The following is a 24,054-nucleotide window of genomic DNA, read 5'->3' as shown; positions in this document are numbered from 1 at the left end:
TTCCTTTCTTTCTTTCTCTCTCCCTCTCCCTCTCCCTCTCTCTCTTTCTTTCTTTCTTTGCTGCACCCATAGCATGCAGAAGTTCCTGGGTCAGGATCAAACCTGCATCACAGCAGTGACCAGAGCCACAGCAAAGACAATGCCAGATCCTTAACCTGCCAGGCCACTAGGGAACTCCACAGTCTTTCCATTTCTTGGTCGGCCCCTGGCTCCTTAACATTCTGTTTCATTCATTCAACTTCCCATGAAAGAATGTTATAAAAATGTGAAATGACACTTATAACTTGCACCAAATATGTTCTTTAGTGGCTAAATGGGATAACTGACATAGCCTTTAACAAAAAAGATGACTTTTTTTGTAATTTCAAATCTCCAAGTAAATGGCTGCACACATACTGTCACAGATTCTCATTAAGGATGTTGGTCAAGGATGGGACAGACACGTGGCTACAGCAGTTCTACATCAACACTGACCTTCTGAAGCCCACCATTCTCCTCCACCAGTGGCGGAAGCACACTGGGGCTGCTGCCTGGTGGGGCCTCCACATTATAATCCCGGAAGCAGCAGAAGAAAGAACTGAGGATGCTTCGGCTCCTCTGCTTCTTCAGGCTGACGTTGCACTGGGATGCTGGAAAGACAAAAAAGCACAGTGTGGCCAGCTGCATCATGCACTTGGAGCTGTAATGCAATGGGAAAACCTTAATGAGCAGTTGCCCTGGAGTCCTGATTCCAGGAGACCTACTCAGGACAAGAAGACAGGGGCCACTGGGAAGTTGCTCTGAAAGATTATTACGGGAATCCTAGAGAACCAGATGGTCAATGGAGTTTAGTCCTGCTGGCTGGACAGAATTCTTCTGGCCTTGGCCCAGTGGTGGCTGCTTGCTCATTAACTGACCCAACCCCAGGGTCACGCGCCATCTACATTCCTGAACCCAGCGGATAAGGTCTCCCAACCCTGCACGAAGCACTACTTCAAAATATAGATCCTTGCAGGCACAGATCTCTAAAACTCTCTGAGAAGTGTTTTTCTGTTAAGGGTACCAAGAAAGAATCACTTTGAAACTGGGTTCTTGGACACTCCCTGCTCACCATGGAAATGACTAACTTCATGGTGTATTAAATAAGATGTGTGAGGGCACAAAGCAGCCCTCTTCTTAAACTCTGCCATTTGTCAAGAAATTGATGGAGCCTCGACCCACAGAGCTCAGGTCTGAAGGCTTCCATTACCCTTGAAACAGACACAGCAGGAGAGGTGGAAGAGAAGGTCAGGGCCAGCCAGGGTAAAGCCCATCTTCATAGGACCCGGGCCACACAGTGCCACATTCAATCCCTGGCCTGTCCTGGACTAAGGCTCTGGAGGGAGGGACAGATCCTTGCTGTTACCCAGGGCTCAAACAAGCCACCACAAGTCAGAAATAAAGCGCAAAAATTAGTACAGATGAGAAACACACCTCGGGGGAGGGGACTAACAACTTGAAGGTGCAGGAGCATTTTGCCTGGGAATGCAGCCAGGGCTGTCCCACCACATACCACGTCTGGGTGGGTCAGCAGCACTGAGGAGAGGTACCATGCCTGGGATGCATGGGAATCATCACTGTAGGAAATTGTTAAGTCCACATGATAACTGTTAGAGTCTCTCTCTCCCACAAAGCGTTTCTGGCACAGTTCCTTTCTATACACTTGTGTGATCTGTATAGCACCCACTCTCTCAAAAGATCACAAAACCTTTGCGGAGAATCTTGGGGTACTCCTCTGCCTGCAGCAAAACCAAATGCCTTCAGATAGAAGTTCTGAAAAAGTCCTAAAAGGTTGTTTTGCCAGCATTCCACAGGCATGGATGGTCTCTCCCCTGGGTTTAAGCAAATGGTCTAGTTAACAGAATTCAAGTGAATTAAAGTTCCCCATTCACTAAAGATGAGCTTTAGACCCACGAATCCCTGGAAAAGCTGGCTTTTTTTTTTTTTCCCTTTGTGAATCTGCAGGTGCATGGCACAGGGCAACTATCTCCTCACTTCAGGCCCCACACACCAGGCCAGACCAGGCCACGGGGACCACCAGACACAGAGGCCTCCCACGCAGCAGGGGTGCAAGCCATGATGATCCCTGTATCCTGAGGCCTTCCCTCTGGGTTCTAGAACTTTACAGTCCTCATTTCACAGAATCCTCAGAGCTACCCAAGGAGATAGGTGTTACTGCTTCCATTTTACTGCCAAGAAAATACAGCTAGTAATTGTGTGTGCCAGGATCTGAACCCAAGTGGGCCCGTGTCCAGAGTGCGTGCTTTCCCCATGCACCACGCAGAAGACAAGTCTAAAACAACTCAGGTCAGATTAAGGGGGAAACATGCCAAGTGGGGAGAAAAGTGCAGCCAATAAACTCATATTTAATATAAACAAATGGTTAACCCGCTTGGTGTTACTTTGGGTGTTTCAGTTTTTATCCCTCACTCAAACAGTTTAGTCAGAGGAAGAAAAAACTGTGTCTTCCTTGCCTGAGAGCACATTTCTCTGCAAGTAAACAAGTTGTTTGTTCATGTCTCGGAGACACTGAGCAGTCAACCCCCAGGCTGGGCAATAAAAAGGCCTGCAAAATGTACTCTCCCAGATCATGTAAATCTTTCCCATAATTAACTAACTAACAAATAAGTTAATTTTTTTTTTTTTTTGGCCTTTTTAGGGCCACACCCATTGCATATGAAGATTTCCAGGCTAGGGGTCTAATTGGAGCTAAAGCCACCGGCCTACGCCATAGCCACAGCCACACCAGATCCGAGGCACATCTGTGACCTATACCTCACGGCAACACCAGATCTTTAACCCACTGAGCGAAGTCAGGGATCGAACCTGTGTCCTCATAAATACTAGTCAGATTCGTTTCTGCTGAGCCACGATGGGAACTCCAACGAGTTAACTTATATGCTTAAAAAAATATTCCTGACCCTGGAAGTATTTATGATTGACACCATAAGATCACTTGGAGTGTAGCAGCCACTAATAGGGCTGGGGGCTCACTATTTGTTCCAGTTGCTTGGGATGCTGTCACCCCCGACTGGGAAAAGGCAGCTCACTCAGTTCTGCCCTCTCTGTAGGAAGAGGTGAAGGAGCCCAGGTGGTCTCATGTCCAGGCATCTTCCTGCTAAATTAGGTTAGTACTAGGGCCTGTAGGAATCTCAAGGCAGTTGGGGCTTTCTAGTTTCCTAATTACCCTTGGACTGGGCTGGTGCTCAGGCTAGCCAGGGAGATGGGTGGATGTCCACAGGGCCAGCCTGAGCCTCACCCCACCCATGGCACTCGCTGTTCCTGCAAGGTCAAGGTGGGGCTGTCTGGGTCTCTGGACCCTGCTGCCTCCCACCCCAGCTGCTGCCTCTCTGCCAGTTAGAATACAAAAGGCCTTTGATTCACTTACCATCTTCTAGTAAAACGGTTTCAGTTGATGTATGGAGTCGAAATCTATATTTTAATGGCCAAATGTTTATCATAGATCAAAAATGCTAGATAAATAATTGTATCTCTGACTTGCTCATAATTGTGCAAAACAAATGGAAAGATTATAATAGAGAAAAGATGGGCAAAAATATGTCACAATGTTAAAAGTACTTGTCAGACACTGGGTATTTACAGCTCTTCCTTCTGTATTTTCTAAATGCTTTATGGTAATTACATTTTACTCTAACAATGGGGTAAGAACACAGCCTTGTTAAGCTTTCTTTCAGCAACTTTGTTAAGCTGAGGAGAAACCATATCCTACTCCTACACCTAAACCCTAGGCTTACTCCTTTGTTTTCTACTCTATGTCTGTGAAGCAAAAAACAGGCAACAGCAGTGTCATAAGTCTTGCAGGAGGTAAATGCCGTCCTGCTCCCTCTCTGTTCTTAATCAAGACTTGGCCTCTCACCACCTGCCCTCACTTGCTCCTTTGAAGGTCCCTTCTCAGATAACATGAGAGGTCTCTTGGTGGCCCAGGTAGCCAGCAAGAAGGTCTTTATCAGAATTGGATATTAAAGACAGTTTAATGCACATATCTTCTGGTTACACTGGTTTGGAGCATATGTTAAAAGAGTAAAGGAGGGAATTAACCACTTTGAACACCAGTCGAAAACATTTCTCAAAGATTTCCTTTTTTTTTTTGGTCTTTTTGCCATTTCTTGGGCCGCTCCTGCGGCATATGGAGGTTCCCAGGCTAAGGGTCCAATTGGAACTGTAGCCGCCGGTTTACGCCAGAGCCACAGCAACTCGGGATCTGAGCCGTGTCTGCAACCTACACCACAGCTCACGACAACGCCGGATCCTTAACCCACTGAGCAAGGCCAGGGGTCGAACCCGCAACCTCATGGTTCCTAGTCGGATTCGTTAACCACTACGCCACGATGGGAACTCCAGGTTTCCATTTTTTAGCTTAAAGACTTAAATATAAGACATGACACCATAAATTCCTACAAGAGAACATACACAAAACATTCTCTGACATAAAACTTACGTCAGCATTTTTTTAGGTTGGTCTCTCAATACAACAGAAATAAAAGCAAAAATAAACAAATAGGATCTAATCAAACTTATAAGCTTTTGCAGAGCAAAGGAAATCATAAACAATGCGATACGAAAAGACAATCTATGGACTAGGAGAAAACAGTTGCAAATGATGCAACTGATAAGAGTTTACTTTCCAAAATATACCAACAGGTCATACAATTCAATAACAACAACAAAAACCCAATCAAAAGTGGGCAAAAGGCCTAAACAGATATTTCTCCAAAGAAGACTTAGAGATGACCAACAGACACATAAAAAATGCTTGATATGGCTAATTATTAGAGAAATCCAGATCAAAATCACAATGAAGAATCACCCCACACCAGTCAGAATGGCCATCATTAAAAAGCCTACAAATAATAAATACTGGAGAGGTTGTGGAGAAAAGGAAACCCTCTTACACTGTTGGTGGGAATGTAAACTGGTGCAGCCACTATGGAAAACAGTATGGAGGTTCCCCAAAAAACTAAAAACAGAATTGCCATATCCCAGCAATCCCACTGCTGGGCATATACCTGAAAAAAACCATAGTTCGAAAAGATACATGCACCCTAATGTTCACAGCAGCACTATTTAAAATAACCAAGACATGGAAGCAACCTAAATGTCCAGTGAGGGGGTTCTTTTGTGGTGCAGTGGGTTAAGGATACAGCGTTGTCAACACAGTGGCTTGAGTCACTGCTGTGGTGTGGGTTTGATCCCTAGCCTGGGAACTTTTGTAGCTGCAGGAATGGCCAAAAAATTAAAAGATAAAAAGAAGTCCATCAACAGATGATGTGGTGCATAGATACAATGGAATACTACTCAGCCATAAAAAAGAATGAAATAATGCCATTTGCAGCAACACGGATGCAACTAGAGATTATCACACTAAGCGAAGTTAGAAAGAGAAAGGCAAATACCATATGATATCTCATATGTGGAATCTAAAATGGACTTATTTACAAAACAGAAACAGACTCACAGACATAGAAAACAAACTTATGGTTACGAAAGGGGAAAGGGGGGAGGGATAAATTAGGAGTTTGGGATTAGCAGATACATACTATTATACATAAAATAAACAAGGACCTATTGTATAGCACACTGGGAACTACATTCACTATCTTGTAATAACCCATAATGGAAAATAATCTGAAAAAGAATCTTTTATATTATTTATATTTCATATTATTTCATATGTATATATCTGAATCACTTTGCTGTACACCTAAAACTAACACAGCATTGTAAATCTATTTTTCATAAAAAATTTTCATTTTTAATCAGATTAAGGAGGAAGACGTCATTGAAAATCATTCCAAAGGTTTCTGTTGCTTTCCCTTGATCATTCCCCCCTCCTATCACACCTGCACCTGCCCCCTCACTTCCGGTTTTCTCATGGTAGACTCCTCATCATACTGACATCCTACTTCCCCTTCTTCCTCTGCTCCTCTCCTCACTTCTCAGAATATCCCTGTTCTTTAGGGGTTGGTTCAAAATCTACCTTTTGGAGGAAGCCCACTCCAGCCAGTGGAAGGGATCAGCCATGGAACTCCCATTCCTCTCTTCCAACTACCAATTCATCCGCCTGCCTGCTGGACTGACATGGCCCCTGGATGCCTCCTAGGAGCCGCTCAGCCAGCATGTCCCCTCTTAACTCAGGGCCCCAATCTCCTAGTCTAAGCATCGATCCTCCTCCCTCTCATTAAGTTGTTGGCGTGGGTATCCTTAGCAGCCCCTAAGTCTGTCCTCACAAGCCCCTGTCCTGGTCTGATCCCAGCTGGGGCCCTCATCATCTTGGGGCCTGGAGAACAACAGCGGTGGAACTTGTTTCCTTGCTGCCAATTTTGTGTCCCATATAATGACATGATCTACCTCAATGAAGCCCAAGAGGTGAGGAGAATGTTTGATGGATCTGAGTGTGGCCCCTGAAGTCACCTTCCTAGGTGTAGGCTCAACCAGCAAATGGTTGGGACTTAAGTGACGTGATTTCTTAAGTGACATGATTTCTCCTTGTCTGAATAATGGGGACAATAGGCTTGTTGTGACAATTTAATGAGTTCTTAAAAAATACTGAGAACACTGCCTGGCACAGAACAAGCTTTTCATAAACGTTAACTCTTATTACTACCATTATTAGTCTCTTAAAAGCGTTTGCTCTATAAAGGAACTGGGGTTCTCTAGGTAAAGCATGGCTCATAGGCTGGATTCTGTGGATACAGTCTGTTCCCTGGCATCTGACAACTAGGAGGCATAACTTACTATAACAGATCCTGGTTACTTAAATTGTCATTTAGAAAGGAAAACTAGAAAAATTTCAGAAGTGACTCTACTCAATTGCTCTAAAAACTATAGAGAGGTAGAGATGAGGAAAGAAAAGGGAGAGGGGTAAGTGTCCAGATAAATGCTATTGGGGGCTGTTGACCTGCTTTCCCTGAGAAAAAGAAAATGCTTTCAAGTCAAGGGGAGGAAGCACCTACTCTCTCCCACCCACTTCCTCAACTCCCGTCTGCTGAGCTCTGGACCTGCCCCATCTGCATCTGACCCAGGGGCTCCTCGCCCCAAGCTGTGCATCAAAAAGGAGCACGTTCCGTGTGTGGAGGACCCATGAGGACCATGCAAGGAGGCCAACAGACCCATCAAGTCTCCTGCAGGCTCTCCTATTGGGCTGTTATACGCCACCATTTCCCCCAGGCTCTGGGAGTGCAGGCCTGTCAGAAGGACTATCCTCTTCTCTTCCTTAGTCCTGCTAATGAAGACACACTCACGGCTGGTCCCAGTGGCCGCCCTTCATCTCACACAGACTGTTGGCCCACAGAATTGGAAATCCACAGGGAAGGAAGGGGAGAACCCTGGCAGGGTCAGATGGGGTGACCCTAAGACTTAAGTTTCTCCATCGCTCTGAGCAGTCCTGGGTGGGGCAGAAATCCCTGGGGAAGGCTGTCAAGAATTGGAGATGTGGGGTGTGGGCCTCTGCCATGCCCATGGCGTGTGTGACACTTGAGGACAAACAGGCACATGGCTGTTTTCTGGATTCCTCTTGGGAACTAATGCTTCTCTTGAGGCCCCTGGACTTGGTGTTATTGAAGCCCAGCAGATAAGGACCCTGCTTCCCACTCCTACACATCCCCCTCTTTCTCCTCCAAGGGCCGGGGACCTCCCATCCTCTGGCAGAGAAAAAGAGGGGCTGAGAGAGAGCCTATGGATGGGGTGGGTGACACCGGATGCATAGATGGTTGCCTTCCTTGAGTCTTTAATCCTAAGGAGAGACAGGAAGCCTCTCAAATACCTTCCTGGCCTCTCTGGGCAGAGGGCTGGCCCAGGTTAGAACCAGTATCTTCAAAGCACCAGCTGCCGACAGGGAGCACAGGAGACATCTGCCCTGTCTGCCCCCAGAATCCATGACCCTTCTTTCCCATCAAAGTTGGGAGCACAGGAGACATCTGCCCTGTCTGCCCCCAGAATCCATGACCCTTCTTTCCCATCAAAGTTCCACCAACTTCCAGTCCATTCCCAAAACCTGTCCAATCAGAGGCACACGACTGGCTCAGGGGTTGGTGCACGACCCATCTGGGCCAAGGAAAGCCTGTCCCCGGATTCAGCTACACTATTGTTAGAACTGTTCTCTTTTTGCTGGTTTGCTAAGCTGGCAGGACGTAAGCCTGGAGCCACCAGGGGCCATCATGGCCACCAAGTGAGAAGCACTTTCCTGAACACATGAGCTGAAACTGAGGAAAAAGTAGCTGAGACAAGGAGAAGGGCAGGGCTCTGGGGACTTGGTTTCAATAAACTGGACCTTCCTGGAATTTTCATCTATATAAGAAAATAAATCCCCTTTTCCTTTTAAGCCAGCATGTATTGAGGTTATGTTATTTGCATTGGAAAGGATTATCCCCGAAAACGTGGGCTCCTAGGCTCAGCAGCGTAGAAACACTGATGATTCACAAAAGACACGCATACCCAGCAGGAGAGACCCTTGAATGACGATCCTGATACAGTATGCATCCTGCTGTGATGGGGCAGCACAGGGCACTGCTGGGGCCCAGAGAAGGGCACACAGTCCAGACTTGTCGGGGGGGTGGGGGGAGTGACTTTGTAGGAGAATTGTCTTCTAAGCAGGGCTGACAATTTTATAAAATCATTGGAGGGCAGAAAGGAGGGAAACAGCAACGTGTAAAAGGCCTGAAGTGAGAGGGAACATGACAGAGTTGAGAAATCAAAGTGGTGAGGAGTATGAGATGGGGGTGATGACAGCAGGGACCTTGTAAACCTTGGTGATGAGTGTGGATTTCATCCTATGGGCACCGGGAGAGCACCGGGCAGATCTGCAGTACAAATGCCGTGGTTTGACTTCTACGGCTGAAACTGAGTTTAAATTTTAAATTATGACTAATGCATGCTCTCAATCTGCATCGAAGATTTCCAGGATATTTGTAAATCACAGACGTGGATGCTTGTGTAAAGGGCCTACAATGGAATTTCTTATTTAAAAACTTGCTGGAGTTCCCGTCGTGGCGCAGTGGTTAACGAATCCGACTAGGAACCATGAAGTTTCAGGTTCAATCCCTGGCCTCGCTCAGAGGGTTAAGGATCTGGCATTACTGTGAGCTGTGGAGTAGGTCACAGATGCGGCTGGGATCCCACGTTGCTGTGGCTCTGACGTAGGCCGGCAGCTACAGCTCCGATTGGACCCCTAGCCTGGGAACTTCCATATGCTGAGGGAGTGGCCCAAGAAATGGAAAAAGACAAAATAAATAAATAAATAAATAAAAACTGGCTTTATTTATTTATTTATTTTTGGCTGCACCTACAGCTTGTGGATGTTCCTGGGCCAGGGGTTGAACTCATGCCACAAGCAGTGATGATGCTGGATCCTCAACCTGCTGAGCCACAAGGGAACTTCCAAAAAGCGACTTTCAATGCAAGTTACACGAAAAGAAAATGGAGGAGTTCCCGTTGTGGCTCAGTGGGGAGGGAACCGGCATCAGATGTAGATTCAAGCCCTGGCCTTCCTCGTGGGTTAAAGATCCGGTGTTGCCACAAGCTGCAGTGTACATCTTGCTGCAGCTCCAATTCAACCCCTAGCCTGGGAACTTCCATATGCCACAGGTGTGGCTCTTAAAAAAAGAGGGGTGGGCTTGAGAATACATCTGGGTTCAAGTCTCAGTCCTGACATTTGTTAGCCAGTGAATTCATCTACCCAAGCCACATCAGCAATGTGGGAACCATAACATCTACCCCCACAGGATTGTTGTGTGGAGGCAGCAATAACAGGTATGTTTGTGTAAGAGAGAAAATCTACCAGCAGCTTAAGGCATAGCAATAAAAGCTTATGACTGGTTTAGGTCCAGTGCAGTGTCTCACTGGGAACAGAAGCTAGCTTGTATTCAGATAACCATCCTCACAAAAACAGCTTGGCTTTATGAGAAAACACGTAGGCAGACCCATTTTGGTTTTGGTTATGTGAATTCTAAACTTAGGACTTGAAGGAGCTCTTTAAAACTCTACCTCCTAGCTAGTGAAGGTTTCTTTGTCTAATAATAATAATGTTAGAAAGTAAACAAACAAATAAGAAGCAGCTCCACATGAGAAGCTTAAAATAAACCCCAGGATTTGGGCTTTTTCGAGGAAATCTTATTGAAACATGGTTAGAAATAAAGTGCTGTAATTAAAAACATGGACTGTCCAGGGGAAAGTCCACCAAGGCTGATGTTGGGGTTTGGTCCCTCAGTGGGAGGAGAGGACTTGTTTATGTCAACAGATGGAAGGTATCTCTGAACCCACCACTGGGTGGTATGATGGTCTGAGAGGGAGGCATTTCTTTTTTCTTTTTCCTTTTTTTTTTTTAGGGCCACAGCTGCAACATCTGGAAGTTCCCAGGCTCGGAGTCAAATAGCAGCTGTAGCTGCCAGCCTACACCACAGCCACAGCAACTTGGGATACGAGCTGCGTCTGTGACCTACACCACAGCTCACGGCAATGCCAGATCCTTAACCCACTGAGCAAGGGCAGGGACCGAACCTGCAACCTCAAGGTTCCTAGTCGGATTCGTTAACCACTGAGCCATGACGGGAACTCCGAGGGAGGCCTTTCTAATCATTCTCTCCTACTGCCTGGAGAGCTGACTGGTTCCCTTCTATACCCAGAAAGTGAAATGTTGACCCCAAAAGCCAGTGTTCCCTAATTAGTGTGACAGCTGCCCAGGCCACATAACTGCTGACCTTTTACAGTAATTCTTGATTGGGACATGGTTTAGATTCCAGATGTGGAGAGGCTTATGAACTTCCCTGAACCCCTGACTGCAGCACGACAATCACGACAATCTCTGGGTCTACCCCAGTTCAGAGCTTTGCACACTCTCCTCTGCAAGCACCCCACCCACCTGTCTTTATCTGTGATCTGTCCTTGAACTCCCAGTGCCCCACACACTATACCATCAAAGGAGTAGTTCAGGGTCAAGACAAAAGCAGCTGAAACATAGGTGGAAATGTTTGCTACTGACTATGAATCCACCCCGTCATTCAAGTTTCTCCCTAAGTGAAGAAACTGCATTTCAGCAGCTACAGAGGACAAAGGTGACCTTTCATTTTCACACTGCCAAGCCAGCCTATGTGTTGGTATAAGTTCCTGACCACCAAATCCAGAATAAGACAATATCTAGAGGAAAACTGATTTCACATACAAAGTCTCCTGCTAATGTGTCAAAGCATTAAAACCTCAGAACCAGCTTCTTTTCTGTCACAAGAGCAGAACTGAGAAAGATACTGTGTAGCAGATTTGTGCAGTCCACATGTTTACAGCAGAATATTAAAATATGTGGACACTGGAGTTCCCTGGTGGCCTAGCAGTTAAACATCTAGTGTTGTCACTGCTGTGGCTCGGGTTCGATCCCTGGCCCAGGCCCTTCTGCATGCCATGGGCACAGCCAAAAAAAAAAAAACCAAAATGAAACAAAACAAAAATATGTGGACACCGACACTGTTGTGCCTGCAAAACAGCAGTTTCTCAAAGTAAGGCTATTTCTTCACATGTGGGGATGTCATGGCATATTACAAGCCTGAAGAGACCATGTAGCGAATTCACAACCTACATTACTACATAAAATGCTAAACGCCTTTTTTTTTTTTTTTTTTTTTTTTTAAACGGGAGGCGAGCAGTTCCTCATTTAAGTGAATACACCATTTCTTCTCTTGCAGAACTGCGCTGCAATCTCTGGCATGCATCCCAGGGCCGTGGTCTGGAATGGGTGTCTAACAGGAAATTCTGGGCAGTCTATGCATACATTACATTCCTTTCCCACCCCGAAAGAGTTGTCAACAAACACAACTTTGCTCTGTTTGATTAAAAAGGGGGGGAGGGAGTTTGGGGGGGCGGAGAGAGGCCAGGGCACAGACCTCACAGAGTTCAAAAGCAGATGTGGTTGTGAGAATCCAAACTTCCTTTTCTCCTAGAAGAAGGACTTAGTTACCTTCTAGAGATGTTCAGTCAGTCCCTAGTCTATTTCTGAGTCATAGATTTGCCCAGGGAATTGCACCCAACACTCTGAAAGAAATACACCTTGGGCAGCTCTTTCTCTGCTGCAAGCTGTAACTGGCAGTGGTTCTTTCAGCCAGTGAGGTAAAGGGGAAGAACCCGTAAGGGCTGAGGGCTAAAAACTGGGCGGGAGAAATTCTATTCTCATCCTCCTGAGATGGTGGGAGGTTGTCCCCCCCACCCCCACCAGGTTCACAGTGGGTTCGTAATAGCCCATGTTAGCTGAGAGCCTTGCTGTAGGAGGCCCTTGACATAAATCACCTCTGGCCTTCACTGGAAGAAAACCAAGACTCAAGAGCATACTGCGCAGTGAGGGCGCTGGGGGTCAAGGCCAGAGCAGCCTGACTGGAGGGCGTCCGGCCTTCCCACCACCCATTCCTGCATCTCCCTAGCACTTTGCAGGTTTGAGTCTTATTTCCAGGGAGAAACTCTAACTCTGAATATGAGGCCTTGTGCCATCCCCGCATTCACTCCAAATACCACACTACTGAAAACTCTAAAATAACCAATGATACTCCTGCAGCCCTATTAGCTGAAGCCACTATGAGTTGTTCCACTATGAACATTTTTAGATTTCATCAGATATCCTTCTATAATCTTAATTTTGATTGGCTGTACTGTATTCCACTGTATGGATGTGTACTGTGCTCTACAGTAAACTAACTCTGGACATTTATGTTGTTTCCCTTAAAAACGTGTCACAATAGGAATTCCCATCGTGGCTCAGCGGAAACAAACCTGATAGCATCCATGAGGACGCAGGTTCAAGCCCTGGCCTCACTCAGTGGGTTAAGGATCCTGCTTTGCTGTGGGCTGTGGTATAGGTCGCAGATGCAGCTCAGCTGACGTTGCTTTGGCTGTGGCATAGGCCAGAGGCTACAGCTCTAATTTGACCCCTAGTCTGGGAACCTCCATATGCCATGGGCACAGCCCTAAACAGACAAACAAATAAAAAAAAGACTTAAAAATGTATCATAACAAATATTGTAATTCCTTTGCAACTACTGTGCTGGGAACAAGTCAGTTGTTCATCAATGTGGGACAAAATATATATCCCCTGTGGGATATTATACAGCTATTAAAAGAAGACTACAGCTCCAAGTGCACTGACAGTAGTTAACACTTAAACAAGATTCACCAAGGCATTGTTCTATGTACTTTACATACACTGACTCATGTAATCCTTTCAGGAAACTTATGAAGTAAGAACTATTATCATATTCATTTTATAGATGAGGAAACTAAGGCCCAGAGAGGTTGAGAAACTTGCCCAAGATAACACAGCTACTAAGCAGTAGACTTTATTCAAACCCAAGTAGACAAGAGTTTAATTTCCACACTATTTTGCCTACAGATAAGGGAGCACACTCTGAGATATATTAAATGAGAAAAGCAAGGTACAAATGGAATGTTACAGAGTGCTACCATTAACCTTTAGATACACAATCAAATAAATTAACAAAATTAAAAACACAAGCATGTTCATATTCTTCTATGTACAAAGAGCATATCTAGAAGGATTTATAAATAACTGGTTACCCCATGGGAGAGAAAAGGAAGACACAATAGAAGGGAGGGAGAATGACTTTTCACTCTATTTCCTTTAGTATCCTTTGGCTTTTGTTATCAGTATTAAAATAATAATTGTATATTGCATATTGTGCATTAAAATAAGAAAAAATGAAAACATCAAAAATAATAGTGCAGTAAGCATAGTATACATAATTTTATGGGCACATTTGATATAGACTCTAGGAAGAAATTCCTAGAAGGGTAATTGCTTTTCAAAGACCAAAGTCTTGGGGTGTTTCTCCTTGGATCAAACACTCTCTGACATAAACCACAGCAATATCTTCTCAGATTCATCTCCTAGAGTAATGTCAATAAAAACAAAAATATGCAAATGGGACTTTTAGTTAAACTTACAAGTTTCTGCACAGCAAAGGAAACTCTCTAAACAAAACAAAAAGACAATCCACAGAAGGGGAGAAAATATTTGCAAATGAAGCAACTGACAAGGGATTACTCTCCAAAATTTATAAATAGCTCCTACAGCTCAATACCAAAAACAAACAAAAAAACAAACAACCCCATCAAAAAATGGGCACAAGATCTAAACAGACAATTCTCCAAAGAAGACATACGGATGACCAAAAAACACGTGAAAAGGTGTTCAACATCACTCACCACTAGAGAAACGCAAATCAAAACCACTATGAGGTACCGCCTTACACCAGCCAGAATAGCCATCATCCAAAAGTCTACAAACAATAAGTGCTGGAGAGGGTGTGGGGAATAGGGAACCCTATCACACTGTTGGTGGGTATTTAAATTGGTGCAACCACTGTGGAAAACAGTATGGAGATTCCTCAGAAAACTAAAAATAGAATTCCCACTCCTGGACATCTATCCAGAGAAAACCATGACTCAGAAAGACACATGTACTCCAATGTTCATTGCAGCACTACATACAATAGACAAGATATGGAAACAACCTAAATGCCCATTGACAGAGAAGTGGATAAAGAAGATGTGGTACATATACACAATGGAGTATTACTCAGCCATTAAAAGGAAAGAAGGAGTTCCCATTGTGGCGCAGTGGTTAACGAATCCGACTAGGAACCATGAGGTTGCGGGTTCGGTCCCTGCCCTTGCTCAGTGGGTTAACGATCCGGCGTTGCCGTGAGCTGTGGTGTAGGTTGCAGACGCGGCTCGGATCCCGCGTTGCTGTGGCTCTGGCGTAGGCCGGTGGCTACAGCTCCGATTGGACCCCTAGCCTGGGAATCTCCATATGCTGCGGGAGCGGCCCAAGAAATAGCAACAACAACAACAACAAAAGACAAAAAGACAAAAGACAAAAGACAAAAAAAAAAAAAAAAAAAAAGGAAAGAAATAACGGCATTTGCAGCAACATGGATGGACACAGCAATTATCAAATAATGAGACACCAACATCAAATGCTATCACTGACACGGAGAATCTGCCAAAAGGACAGAATGAACTTCTTTGCAGAACAGATACTGACTCACAGACCTTGACAAACTTATGTTTTCCAAGGAGACAGGTTGGGGGGTGGGGGATGCACTGGGGGTCTGGGATGGAAATGCTATAAAATTGGGTTGTGATGATTGTTGTACAACTATAAATGTAATAAAATTCATTGAAAAAAATCATGAGAAAAAACACCAAAGTCTTTGAAAAAAAAATGTCAAGCCTCTTGATATCTATGGACAATCTGCCACCAAGAGATGAGGTGTCAATGTATACCCCCTCTATTAAGCTGAATGTTGAAAATGGCGACTCACTGCTGCTTTAATGTGCATTTCCTGGAATGCCATCCAAGTTCTACAATTTCTCTTTTGGTCAACTCTATTTCTTCTTTTGAGAACAGTGCTTATATATATATTTTTACCTATTTTTCTATTTTTTTTCTTTGACTTGTAAGGTTTCCTTCATCTTATATCAGCAACACAATCCTTGAGCTGTTTCAACACTGGAAATTGTCTATTTGTTTTCAATCTTTTACTTTTTTTTTTTAATAGTAGTTACGTATGCACAGAAGTTTTAGTTTTTAAGCAGTGAAATCTAACAATTTTTTAAATGATTCCTTCTCATCCTAATATACTATTCCTTAATATTTTCTTCTAGTTCTTTCTTAAAGTAAATAAAGTAATTTTTGGGGGGTCTTTTTTGGGCCTCATCCCAGGTACATGGAAGTTCCCAGGCTAGGGGTCAAATCAGAGCTGTAGCTGCTAGCTTATACCATAGCCACAGCAATGCAGGATCTGAGCTGTGTCTGTGACCTACACCACAGCTCATGGGCAATGCCAAATCCTTAACCCACTGAGTAAGGCCAGGGATTGAACTTGCATTCTCACAGATACTAGCTGGGTTCATTACCACTGAGCCACAACAGGAACTCCCTCTTTTTTTTTTAAGTAAATATTTTTTATCTCTTTGGAGTTTATTCTGGTACACAGTAAAATACATGAATCTACCTCCCCCACAAATGATTAATCAAATATACTAACAATATTTACTGAAAAATTATCCTTATACATTGATTTGGGCATTCTATACTGTTCTACTCTATCCCATCCCACTCCACTCCACTCCCCTGCTTGTGCCAGTAACACATAGCTTTGCTACTGTAGATTTATTGCTTTGTATTTAATGGTGCCAATCTTCCTTCATTTATTTTTTCAAAAACTTCTGGGACAGTCTAACTCTTTATGCTTCCAGATGAATGTCAGAATCACTTTATCAAGTTCTAAAATATACCATTGGGATTTAGTTGCATTAGGCTAATGAAATATACATCCACTATTTCTAGTTAATGCCATTAAAGTAATTAAAGGAAGGTTAAAATGATAAAGTTAAAAAATCTATTTGTTGCACCTTATTCCTAAAAACTGTGCCAAGATTAAAAGTAGTCTTGGTTATCAACTTAAGACAGATTGTTATAAGATGTTTTATATAAATTCCAAAGAAGATGCCTATAGAAAAGATAAAAAGAAAATGAGAAAGGAATAAAATCATTTCACCACACACACACACAAAAATATTGGGAGTTCCTGTTGTGGCTCAGTGAGTTAAGAATCCAACACAGTGTCTGTGAGGATGCAGGTTCTATCCCTGGCCTCACTTAGTGGGTTAAGAATCTGGCATTGCTATAAGCTGTGGTGTAGGTCACAGATGCAGCTTGGATCTGGTATTGCTATGGCTGTGGTTCAGGCCAGCAGCTGTAGCTCTGATTCAACCCCTAGCCAGGAACTTCCATGTGCCTCTGGTGTGGTTCTAAAAACATAAAAATAAAAAAGAAGAAGAAAAGTCTCAAGTAAATAATCTAACTACATTTCAAGGAATTAGAGAAGAGCAAACTAAGCCCAAAGTTAGCAGAATAAAGGAGGTAACAAGGATTAGAGTAGAAACAGAATAGAAAAACAACTTTAAAAATCAATGAAATTGAGGTGGTTATTTCAAAAGACCAAAAAAGTTGATAAACCTTTAGCTAGACTAACAAATAAGTAAAATCAGTAATGAAAAAGAAGACATTACAACTGATGTTACAGAAATAAAAATGATTATAAGAGACAACTATGAACAAATATGTGGCAACAAATTGGATGACATAGAAGAAATGGAAAAATTCCTAGAAACATACAACCTACCAAAACTGAATCATGAAGAAAGGGAAAATATGAACAGTCCAATAATGGATAAGGAGATTAACACAGTAATCAAAAACTTCCCAACAAAGAAAATTCCGGGGCCAGATGGTATCAATGGAAAATTCCACCCAATATTTAAAGACGAAATTAATGCCAATCCTTCTCAAACTTTTCAAACAAATTAAAGAGAAGGAAATACTTGAAACTCATTTTATGAGGCCAGCATTATCCTGATAACAAGGCCAAAGATATCACAAGAAAAGAAAACCTTAGGCCAATAGCCCTGTTGAATCCAGATGTCAAAATCCTCAACAAAATACCAGCAAACCATTAAAAGGACCATATACCATGACCAAGTGAGATTTATTCCTGGAATGCAAGGATGGTTCAACACACAAAAATCAATCAATATAATATACTATAGTAACAGAGTGAAAGATAAAGATCACGTGATCAATAGGTGCAGAAAAAGTATTTGACAAAATTCAACACTATCTCATGATAAAAATAATTTAAAAAACTAGGATTCAAAGAAAATGAACTCAATATAATATAGGTTATATAAGAAAAGCCCACAGTTAACATCATACTAAGAGTAAAAAATAAGAGGCTATTCCTCTAAGATCTGGAATAAGGCAAGGATGCCAATTTTTACCACCTCTATTCAACATGGTATTGCAAGTCTTAGCGAGAGCAATTAGGCAAGAAAAAGAGATAAAAGCATCCAAATCAGAAAGGAAAATGTAAAATGATCTCAGTTCACAGATAACATGATTTTATATACAGAAAAACTTAAATATTCCACAAAAAACTATTAGAACTATTAAATGAATCCAGCAAAATTGTTGGGTACAAAAATCAATGTATAAAAATTCACTGCATTTCTATCCACTTGTAATGAACAATCCAAAAAGGAAGTTGAGAAAACAATTGCATATACAATAGCATCAAAAAGAATACACTACTTAGGAATAAACTTAACAAAGAAGGCAAAATTTTCTACACTACAAAACAATGCTGAAATAAAGAAGACATTAAAAATGGTAAGACAGCCTGTATTCATGGATTAGAAGACAATAATTGTTGGAGTTCTCTTCATGGCTCAGCGGTTAATAAACCAGACTAGGATCCATGAGGATGTGGGTTCGATCCCTGGCCTTGCTCAGTGGGTTAAGGATCTGGCTGTGGTGTAGGTCATAGACATGGCTCAGATACGGTGTTGCTGTGGCATGGGCCGGCATCTGCAGCTCCGGTTCAAGCCCTAGCCTGGGAACTTCCATGTGCCGCAGGTGTGGTCCTAAAAACAAACAAAAAACCCTAGATATCCACATGTAAAACAATACAATTGGACTCTTATACCATGCACAAAAATCAACTCAAAATGGATTAAAGACTTAAATGTTGAAACCTAAAATTATAAAGCTCCTAGAAGAAAAAAACACAGGGAAAAAAACTTCATAACACTGGTCTTGGCAGTGCTTTTTTGGATATGACACCAAAAGGACAGACAATGAAAGCAAAAATAGACAAGTGGGACAACATTAAACTAAAGCTTCCTGCACAGCAAAGGAAACAATCCTTTGTGAAAAGGTAACCTACGGGATGGGAGAAGATATCTGCAAACCATATGCTTAGTTAGAGGTTAATATCCAAAATATATACGGGACTCCTACAACTCAACAGCAGAAAAATTCCCCAAATAATCAGATTTTTTAAAATGGGCAATGGACTTGAATTGACATTTCTCTTAAAGAAGATACATAATGGCCAACAGGTGTATTAACAGATGTTCATGATCACTAATCAGGGAAACATAAATTAAAACTATAATGAGGTATCACCTTACAAGGAGGTGTCACTGTAAAGATAACTATTATCAAAACAAAACAACAAAATAACAAGTCAAGGATGTGGAGAAACTGGAACACTTGTGCACTGTTGGCAGGAAAGTAAAATGGTGCAGTTGTTGTGGAAAACAGTATGGAGGTCCCTTAGGAACGAAAAATCTCCTATTTTTAATAGTAAAAAATATTATTATTATAGGTTACAGTAATCCCACTTCTGGGTACTTATCCAAATGAACTGAAAACTGTATCTCAAAGAGATACACTGGCATTCACTGTAGCATTATTCACTTTTGTCAAGAGCTAGAAGCAACTCAAATGTCTATCAGTGGATGAATGGATAGAGAAACTGTAGTGTGTGTGTATAATGGAATACTGTTCAGTAAGAAAGAAGGAAATACTGTCATATGCTACATATGGATAAACCTTGAGGACATTAAGCAAAACTAAAAAGTTCCAGAGATTTGATGCACAACAATGTTCATATAGTTAACAACACTGTACTGTGCACTTAAAAATTCATTAAGAGGGTAGATTTCACATTATGCGCTTTTTTTAAAAAAACACATGAAAAGAAAGAGTGGCTTTGGGAGGAACACAGCTCCCACTGATGGAATGAACACCTGTTCTGTCCAAGAGGCTCACATGCTTGGCTTTATGTAATCCTCACCTCCTGTAGGAATCACCACCCTCATTTTAGTGGCTGAGGATACAGGCACTGAGATTTGGCCCAAGAATGCACTGCTATGTACCAAGTGGAAGAACTGGAATTTGTACTCAGGCTGTTACAATGCAAAGCCTACACCTTTCTGCCCACTGTCATTATGACCACTGGGATCTCTCTCTTCCTCTAGCCTGTGAGTGACCTGAGTGCAGCGGTGTGGCTTCTTTACTCCTGGCTCATCACCACCATCACCCAACAGTGGGCACTGCGAGTATCTTCTAGGTAACGAATGCATTTGCTTCTTGTGGATGAGAACCACAGTTCATTGATAAAATTCCACTAACACCTGCTATTATTGGGTCAATCTTCTTACAATGAATTTAATTGTTATTATAATTTTTAAAATTTTTATGGCCACACCAGGGCATATGGTAGTTCCTGGGCCAGGGATCGGATCCAAATCACAACTATGACCCACACTGCAGTTGCGGCAATGCTGGCTCCTCCAACCCACTGCACTGGGCTGGGGATTGAACCTGCACCTCCACAGTGACCTAAGCTGATGCACGCAGACTCCTAACCTAACCCACTGCACCACAGCAGGAACTCCCCAAATGTATTTAATTAGAATTACTAAAGTATTTGTTTTTCTCAAATACCATATGATATCACTTATATCTGGAATCTAATATAAGGCACAAATGAACCTTTCCACAGAAAAGAAAATTATGCTCTTGGAGAATAGACTTATGGTTGCCGGGGGAAGGAGGAGGAAGTGGACTGGATTGGGAACTTGGGGTAATGGATGCAAACTATTGCCTTTGGAATGCATTAGCAATGAGAGTCTGCTGTGTAGCACTGGGAACTATGTCTAGTCACTTATGATGGAGCATGATAATGTGAGACCATAGAATGTATACATGTATGTGTAACTGGGTCACCATGCTGTACAGCAGAAAAAAATTGTATTGGGGACATAACAATTAAAAAAAATAAGAATATTTTAAAAAATAACAGGAATTAAGTCCATAGAAACTTTTGACAATTTGTGTCTTGCAATGTATTCAGTGTCATGCCTAGTAGTGAAATGTTGTGTACTTAGTTACAAGATAACGTAGACAAGATGAGTTTGGATTAGAGTTTGCATTATTGATTACTGATCTGACCTTAGTGAAGGAAATACTGGCCCTTAGTGAAGGAAATACTGGCCATTGACATAGCCATCTCAGTAATTCTATCAATCACTGTATATTTGAGTGAGTAGCATTAGGGCAGGAAGACTTGCCCCCGGTTTTTTTTGGTACAATGTTATTTCTTCTAAAAGTGTTTTTCTTGATTCATGTAGACCTTGGAGTAAAAGTCTTCAAGGAAACTTAAGTGTCTAAATGAATTATGTTCATGTTGTTTAAATATAGGTTTTCCAAGTGTTAAGCAAGTTGCTGTATGTTAATCATTTGCATTATTCTTGCATATGGAAGAGCAAATCAGCTTTTCCCTATCTGGCAAGAAAAATGTTGTGTTGAAATAAAATGCAGATAACTGAGTTCCAATTTCATCAGGGGAAAAAAAAAAAAAAAGAATTACTAAAGTAGCAAGGCAGTTCACCCAGAATATTCCACTTCTACCATGGTTCTACAATTAAAATGTAACCGTATCTACATTTTTTTCTCTAATCAATCTTACCAAATATGGGGTAACAACTGAAAAAGGAATTAATCACCTCAAGTAATGCCTCATGAGTCCTCAATAATATCCCTCAAAGCACGGACGCTTCCCTATGCTAAAAATACAAAAAAAGCTCAAGTCAGTCCATCAGTAAAACTTCAATTCTGACCTGGGTTGCTAATGACCAACTCTGTACAAACGTGACTTATTCCAAGTCTCTGCTCTCTGTGAGGCAAGACCTGGATGTCTGGTTATTCTGCCATGAGGGTTCCTTGATCAGAGGCCCTCCCACTCTTACCAGTCAGTTCAGTGTACCTGACGACAGGAACTGATATTCCTAAGTTGGTCCCATTGCCGCACCTGGGCCTTCACCTGCCCAGGGACAGCAGGAAATCTCTGGAATGGTTTGATTTTCAGAGCTGGAGGATCTCAGAGGGCACTGAAGTGGGTGGTTTCTACATGAGGACCTGGGATGTAAATTGTGAGTTGGGGTCTCTGGGAGCCCAAGCAGCAACACAGATGCAGACTCATGCGGAAATGCCACATTCTGCGGCCACTGGGAAGACACACACCCACATGTGACACTCAGTAGCTGTTTCTTACTCACATTGTTAAAGGGCTTCTACGTCTCTACTAACAAATGAGAACAAAAATTAGTTCCCTGGGTTCCCGCTATGGCACGATGGGTTGGGGATCCAGCATTGTCTCTGGGGCAGTGCAAGTTTGATCCCCAGCCTGGTGCAGTGGGCAAAGGATCTGGTGTTGCTGCAGCTGCAGCTCAGATTCAGCTCCTGGCCTGGGAACTTCCATATGCCGCGGATATGGCCAAAAAAGGAAAAAAAACCCAAAACTCTTTAATAGCTTATCTGATAGACTTATATGGGGTCCATGATACAGGTAGGGTTGAGAAAAAAATAACAGCATTTCTTGTGCGGGCGGGAAACCCACAACCTCACCCACCTTGGTTATTTCTCTCAGTTCCCTGGTGTAGCTTCAGTTAAGGTTCTCCCATCTCCTTTTGCTCCGCTCATTTCGGCTTTTCCAGTTTTATCTCCATTTATCTGTGCAGTATGTTTTAGCCTCCTTTTGTTAGCCAGGCTACCATCTCCTCTGTGATTTTTAAAGCCCTCAGAGACCTCCCCCGCCGCCACCCAGTCACTACTGGTCATTCTTCTGGGCTCACGTAGCAAGACTGTCAGCCCCAAAAGGCAGTAAATTCATCCAGGATATGTTTATTTAGTGTCTGCTGTGTCACTATGCAGGTAGTATCCCAGGTGCTGAGGAACAGAGCATTGGCAAAATTTACAAAAATCCCCGCCCTCATTGAGCTTACATTTCAAGGGGAAGAGACAGACAGGAAACAGATGTGTAAAACACAGAGTAGGTCAGATGGTGACAAATACTGTGGATCAGAGTAAAGCAGGGAAGAGGTTCAGGAGTGGTTCATAGATGCAAACTATTGCCTTTGGAATGGATTAGCAGTGAGATCCTGTTATGTAGCACTGAGAACTATGTCTAGTCACTTATGATGGAGCATGATAATGTGTGAAAATAGAATGTGTACATGTACGTGTAACTGGGTTACCATGCTGTACAGTAGGAAAAAACTTGTATTGGGGAAATAACAATTGAAAAAGAGGGGTTTGTATGTGTGTTGTTTTAAATAGGGTATTGGGGGAAGACCATACTGATTAAGTGACATCTGAGCAAAGGCCTGAAGCAGGTGAGGGGGAGCCTTCTGGGCTTAGCACAGCAGGTGCAAATGTCCTGAGGTGGGATTGTTCTCAGCATATGTAAGAATATCGAGGGGTCAGTATGGCTGCAACAGAATCCCTGAGGGCACAGTGGTAGGACAGAAAGTCAGTAGTGAAGGGTGAGGTTGGAGCCTGGAGACCACTGGAAGGACTTGGCTTTTCCCCTGAGATGGGAAAGTTGCTCGAGCAGTGCAATAAAAATGGCAGGCTTATGGCAGGGCCTAAATAAGGCTGCTGAGGGCCAAAGTCAGTCCGCTGAAGCTACTACCCCCAAGGAACACTCCTGCCTTTGGAGAACAGCCAGCCACCCCCGAAACTGATGTTTCTCCTCCTGTCCTTTGTAAATCACTCTCCAGTGGCCTCCACACACACCTCAGCCAACATTCCTCCAGCAATGTTTCCACATCCTGACCTCTCAACACCTGCCCTGTTCCCAGGACCAGATACATACTTTGCAGGATCCAGAACAAAATGCAAATGCAGGGGCCCTTGTTTAAGAAGTTAGAATTTCGAGATGCTAACAACAGAGTATTAAACCAAGGGCAGGCCCTCTGTGAGGTATAGGTCGGACCAATGATGTCAGCCCTGCTCATTCCTATTAGATCCAAGAAGGCAGATGAAGGCAAGGAAGGCCTGGAATGCAGCCCCCTCTGCCTCCTAGTCAGAGGGTAGGGGAACAGCAGCCCTTGCTACATTCTGCAGAGAGCTGCATGTGTCTGGGTGGAGGAGAAAAACACGCCCAGGGGCCAGTGCTGGGAGGGTGCCCTTCTACAGGGCAAGGACAGCCTCCAGGAGGGGAAAGCTTGACAGTGACAGCTAAACAGAGATGTTTCCTGAGTGCCTCCTGTCATGGAGGGAAAGGAACCACGCAGGATGATGCAGTCAAACATGCACAGTGGTTGGCTGAG

The 24,054-nt window shown here is 43.1% G+C and overlaps 1 protein-coding gene across 6 annotated transcripts in view; it reads right to left on the bottom strand.

The window, feature by feature from the left end:
- CTDSPL (CTD small phosphatase like) overlaps window positions 1–24,054 on the bottom strand; it is a 121,419-nt gene that overhangs the window by 34,346 nt on the left and 63,019 nt on the right. For all 6 annotated transcript variants that reach the window (XR_014822741.1, XR_014822742.1, XM_003358363.5 and 3 more), the window contains one exon: window positions 475–629. Coding sequence is in view for 4 of the 6 variants with exons in the window: in XM_003358363.5 (XP_003358411.1) it covers window positions 475–629 (155 nt within the window). In the remaining 2 variants the exon portion in view is untranslated. The remainder of the gene's footprint in view (window positions 1–474; window positions 630–24,054) is intronic.

The sequence above is a fragment of the Sus scrofa genome, chromosome 13 (assembly GCF_054392235.1).
Source record: "Sus scrofa isolate SSC_HxYL_T2T_F1_AM1 chromosome 13, Sscrofa_HxYL_maternal_Yorkshire_Landrace_v2.0, whole genome shotgun sequence".
NCBI classification, from domain to species: domain Eukaryota; kingdom Metazoa; phylum Chordata; class Mammalia; order Artiodactyla; family Suidae; genus Sus; species Sus scrofa.
The sequence above is the reverse complement of the archived record's forward strand: the minus strand, read 5'-3'. Positions and strand labels throughout refer to the sequence as shown.